This window comes from Nematolebias whitei, chromosome 15 (assembly GCF_014905685.2).
Source record: "Nematolebias whitei isolate Nwh7 chromosome 15, NemWhi1, whole genome shotgun sequence".
Classification (NCBI taxonomy): Eukaryota; Metazoa; Chordata; class Actinopteri; order Cyprinodontiformes; family Rivulidae; genus Nematolebias; species Nematolebias whitei.
In genome coordinates, this window is record NC_056512.1 from 13108566 (window position 1) to 13114565 (window position 6000).

The window sequence follows — 6000 nt, forward strand, 5'->3', positions numbered from 1 at the left end:
GAGTAGTGCAGATTCAGTGCTATGGCGGTGTCTGAAGCCAGATTGAAATTTTTCAAACAAGTTGTTGTGTTCTAAAAAAGATTGCAACTGAATGAAAACAACCTTTTCCAGAACTTTGGATAAAAATGACAAGTGTGAAATTGGCCTGAAATTAGAAAAAGCTGTAGGATCTAAACCCGGTTTTTTAAGAAGAGGCCTGACCACAGCACGTTTGAAAACAGACGGGACATAACCTGAACTTAGACAGCTATTAATAAATGTCAGAAGACAAGGACCAATAACATCCAAGGACTGCTTGAACATCTTAGAGGGGATGATGTCCAGGGTACAGTTTGTAGGTTTCATCTGCTGAACCACCTTAACGAGGTGAGGTAGTGAGACCAGGTCAAATTGATCAAACACAGCAGAGGTTATTGAGGGAGCACATGACTGAACAGCATTATATGTACTGACAATGTTCTGCTTGATAGAGTCTATTTTGTTCACAAAATAATCAAGAAAACCATCACAGGTAGACTGTGTAGCAGTTTTCAGAACATTGATGGAGGGATTAATGACAGACTGAATGGTATTAAATAAAACCCTTGGCCGGTTACAACTGGTAGAAATTAAATTAGAAAGATATTGTGATTTGGCCTGCTGAACAGCTTTTTGATATTCATGAAGACAGTCTCTCAGCATGTCCTGGGACACATGAAGCCCGTCTTTCTTCCATCTGCGTTCTGCTTTCCTGCAGCGTTGTCTAAAAGTCCGAGTGGTACCATTAAGCCAGGGATCTGGCTTGATTTTTGTAGAAGTCTGTCTTAAAGGAGCGATGGAGTCCAAGATCTTTGTAGAAGTGTATTGAAAGGAGGTGATAAATTCTTCTGGATGTAGAGATGAGTCCAGACTTTCAGCAGAGTAGAAGTCAGTGCTTCTAAATGCAGCAGCAAACTGACCTGGAGTGGAGGGAGTGATGAAGCGGCAGCGACGTGCTGGAAGCATAGTCTTTACCGGGGGAGGAGTGGAAAATTCAAATATAATAGGAAAGTGGTCTGAAATACAAGTGTCCAAAATTTCTATAACAGATACACGAGGGCCGTGAGAGATGATTAAGTCCAAAGTGTGACCATGACTGTGTGTGGACCCTGACACAGATTGTGACAGGTTAAAAGAATCCAGAAGGCTTTGAAAGTCAGCAGAAAGTTGGTTACAGGGACAGCAAACATGAATGTTAAAATCACCACATAAAAGCAAACTGTCAAATTTTGGCAACAGTTCAGCTAACAGTTCTGAGAATTCATTAATGAAATCCTTATTATATTTTGGTGGGCGATATAAAACACCACACAGCAGGGGATGTGCAAATTCCATCACAAACAGCTGAAGCTCAAAGCTGCTGTAGTTTTTAGGAGGCAGTGGGCGGCAGGTGAGTTTATCACTGAACACAGCAGCGAGACCGCCCCCACGGCCAGACACACGCGGTGCACTCAGGTAGGAGTAGCCAGGTGGGAGGAGCTCAGAAAATGCACTGTTGTCCCCTGGTTTCAGCCAGGTCTCAGTCATCAGGAATAAATCCAAACGATGAGTAGAGATCAGATCGTTTAGCATAAAGGTTTTATTTGAGAGCGATCGGGCATTAAACAGGGCTGCACGCGCTGGTACACAGCCATTTGCGTCATCAGCTGCTCGGGCAAGCGGGCGGAGGTTCTGTTGCACGCAGCCCCCCCTCCTAGTCCCCACAGAGCGACAAGGTGGAAACTGAAAGTTGACGCCAGGATTAACAGGAACGAGGCATCGATGACGATATACCAGGGAACGACGGAGGTCGACGATGCCAAACTCCGAAGGTAAGTCCTGCAGTAGAAGCCGATGATCACCCGTACTGTGAGAGGAGAGGTAGAATTTGAATTTGACGAGGACTCCCGCTCTCCTTCCACGTCTTCTGCGGCGTTTGTTGCGTAGCAACGTCCCGGTAGTGCGGCGTAGATAGGCTGGCACAGACGCCAGGAAGGGCGGTGGTTTCTTAAAATGTCCAGTTTTACCAAAAACTGGTGCGTTGTTTAGCGAATCCTGGATCTTTAGCAGAGTTGAGCGGTCGTACACTAGAAGTGAGGATACATCATGGATGAAGAGAAGGCAAAACATGAGTAACTTTAACAAATTCAGGAGAGGTAGACTGCGTGCCATCAACAAAGGCGCCATCTTGTCTCAGTTCCTGGAGTGTCAATATTTTGTGTGGCCACCACTATTTACCAGAACTGCCTCGACTCTCCTGGGCACAGAGTTTACCAGAGCTTCACAGGTTGCCACTGGAATGCTTTTCCACTCCTCCATGACGACATCACGGAGCTGGCGGATATTCGAGACTTTGTGCTCCTCCACCTTCCGCTTGAGGATGTCCCAAAGATGTTCTATTGGGTTTGGATCTGGAGACATGCTTGGCCAGTCCATCACCTTTACCTTCAGCCTCTTCAATAAAGCAGTAGTCGTCTTAAATGTGTGTTTGGGGTCATTATCATGCTGGAACACTGCCCTGCCACCCAGTTTCTGGAGGGAGGGGATCATGCTCTGCTTCAGCATTTCACAGTACATATTAGAGTTCATGTGTCCCTCAGTGAACTGCAACGCCCCAACACCTGCTGCACTCATGCAACCCCAGACCATGGGGTTTCCACCACTATGCTTGACTGTAGGCATCACCTGATTGCCGCCACACATGCTTGAGACCATCTGAACCAAACAAATTAATCTTGGTCTCATCAGACCATAGGACACGGTTCCAGTAATCCATGCCCTTTGTTGACATGTCTTCAGCAAACTGTTTTCGGGCTTTCTTGTGTACAGACTTCAGAAGAGGCTTCCTTCTGGGATGACGGCCATGCAGACCAGTTTGATGTAGTGTGCGGCGTATGGTCTGAGCACTGACAGGCTGACCCCCCACCTCTTCAATCTCTGCAGCAATGCTGACAGCACTCCTGCACCTATCTTTCAAAGACAGCATTTGGATGTGATGCTGAGCACGTGCACTCAGCTTCTTTGGACGACCAACGCGAGGTCTGAGTGGACCCTGCTCTTTTAAAACTCTGGATGATCTTGGCCACTGTGCTGCTGCTCAGTTTCAGGGTGTTGGCAGTCCTCTTGTAGCCTTGGTGAGTTGAGAGTTGAATAAAATGTTGTTTTTCTGACTATTTAACCTGTGATATGAAGAGTTTTTGGTGCATGTTGTTGTGAGCCACCCGAGAGGCCTGAGGGGGGAGGCTTGCCCCCCCCCCCCCGCACGCTATCTTGAGGTTTCTCACCCTAGCTTCTCACGCTCTCGCGCTATCTAGAGGTTTTTAAGCTTCTCACGCTATCTCAAGGGTTTTTCACAGACTTTAAGTCCAGGTGGGCATGTTTTGTTTACTGGGAGATGTTCCCATGTAATGCAGAGAGTATTAAAGTGTAACACTCAGAATAAGAGTTGAAGTCTGCTGTGGATCCTGATCCGATGCCCAGCCAATTGATGTTACCTTTCTACTCGGACTGAAACGGCTTCCCGGTCTGGTGTCATGGTGAGGGGCTTTTACATCAATATCTGATTTGTACTGAATGTACTTGTGCTTTGCTTCACTGTATCTGTGGCGGTTTAATAAAATGACACATTATTATTCTAGCAGAAACAGCCTGTGAGTGTTTATTCATTGTTCCGACCATTCACCCGAACCTGTACTTTGTTTAAGATAATTTCATAGAACACTTGGCCATCTTCATGTAGCACAACAATTCATCTTTTAAGATCCTCAGAGAGTTCTTTACCATGAGGAGCCATGTTGGAACTTTCAGTGACCAGTATGAGAGTGTGAGAGCTGTACTACAAAACTGAATACACATGCTCGCTATGTACACCTGAGACCTAGTAACACTAATGAGTCACATGACATTTTGGAGGGAAAATGACAAGCAGTGCTAAATTTAGACATTTAGGGGTGTGGTCACTTTTGTTGCCGGTGGTTTAGACATTAATGGCTGTATATTGAGTTATTTTGAGAGAAGAATAAATGTACACTGTTATATAAGCTGCACACAGACTACTTTTCATTGTGTCAAAGTGTCATTTTGTCAGTGTTGTCCCATGAAAAGATATATTTAAATACCTGCAGGAATGTGAGGGGTGTACTCACTTTTGTGATACACTGTATACATTTTTTATTATTTTACATGTTGCTCAAATAAACTGGATTCATATTGTGTTTGTCTTGCTGAGCCTCAAATAGTTTTCTTGCTGTCAAAGGGTATGGCACAAAAAGTTTAAGAGTGAGTCAACAAAGTCCATGATCAATAATCCAGGTAAACAATCCAACAATTTTCAGTCAGTTCATCTGGACAGTTTTTTTTTTTGCGTGTGCTGAAACGTTTCATCTTCCATCCAGAAGACTTCATCAGTCAAGGAAACACGCAACACAAAACTGATTCTTCCCCCAACAGCTTACTCCAAAGTGGAACAAACCAGTTATGTGTTACCAGTTTTGTGTTGTGTGTTTCCTTGACTGAGGAAGTCTTCTGGATGGAAGGTGAAACATTTCAGCACACAAAAAAGGAAACTGTCCAGATGACCTGACTGAAAATTGTTGGATTTAAGAGTGAGTCTTCTCCGGGATGCTGGAGCGTCACTGGACATTTGGGTTTGCTTCAGAGACCGATTGTCTCCAAAACTCAACTTTAGATAAATGGTTGAAAATGGACGGAAAAGATGGAGACAGACGAGACATTATTAAACACTACTCAAAGGTTAATATCCTACAAATATTGCTGCTTGGGTCAGTTAAAGGGCTGAATAGTTTTTGTTTAACTTTCTTTCGTCAGATGCTCCTTCAAAATGACAGATGTACAGTTTCCACCTCCACTGGTGTATTTAAAGTGATGTTTTCAGCATTTTTACCTGACAGTGCTGCTTCAGCTGTTTGCTCACATCAGCCAAACCCTCGAGGGTCTTCACCTTAGCTAACTCATCCCTCAGGTCCTGATAGATCTGCAGTCTAAACAAAATCACACAAAACAGAAAACATCAGCTCTACTGCATATGAACCATGTAACGTTTCACTGGAGGACAGACAGGAGTCCCCACAGCAGCTGAACACGAGCAAAGAGTTTGTATTTTTTCTAAATTATCAACTCCATGTTCAATTTTTCCAACTGAGGAGGTCACATAAATATGACAATCACAATAAACCAGATTTCTGATCCAAGATTTTAGGTGTTTCATGTAATAACTCTATTAGACCAACCCATCAAACTGTAACTGATGAGAAGAAATGGTTCCATAAAAATAAATTGTCACATGATGAAAGTGACTCTAATAAATCTGAACATTCAAATTAACTTTAGAACACACCCTCTGTATGTGAGTGTAAAGATGAAGACATAAACCTAAATATGTACATTCTGGGTCAACTCTAGTCTATTTCATGAAGAAAGTGTGTCCATGTCTTGAAGAACATGCCAATGATTCCAGATGTCCTCAGTTGTAGACAACATCTGTATGGCCAGATTGTTTCACAACATGAAGGCTTGCTCACCTCTTACTTACAAGTCATCTCAGAGAACTGCACACATTCACAAACATTATAAAATGATAATTAGTAAAAGGTATTTACATACCACAGAGCCACACTGCTAACAGAACCATGCTGCTAAAAGGACCTTGTTGCTAACAGAATCATGCTGCTAACAGAACCACGCTGCTAACAGAACCATGCTGCTAACAGGACCTTGTTGCTAACAGAACCACACTGCTAACAGATCCACGCTGCTAACAGAACCATGCTGCTAAAAGAACCATGCTGCTAACAGAGCCACTCTGCTAACAGGACCACGCTGCTAACAGGACCTTGCTGCTAACAGGACCTTGCTGCTAACAGAACCTTGATGCTAACAGAACCACGCTGCTAACCGGACCAAGCTGCTAACAGGACCAAACTGCTAACAGGACCACGCTGCTAACAGGACCAAGCTGCTAACAGGACCAAGCTGCTAACAGGA

General features: G+C 44.0%; 1 protein-coding gene across 1 annotated transcript in view; it reads right to left on the reverse strand.

The window, feature by feature from the left end:
* The window catches only part of dus1l (dihydrouridine synthase 1-like (S. cerevisiae)), a 36070-nt gene that overhangs the window by 25082 nt on the left and 4988 nt on the right, over positions 1-6000 (reverse strand). The window contains exon 7 of the mRNA XM_037689383.1: positions 4901-4997. Coding sequence (XP_037545311.1) covers positions 4901-4997 — 97 coding nt within the window. The remainder of the gene's footprint in view (positions 1-4900; positions 4998-6000) is intronic.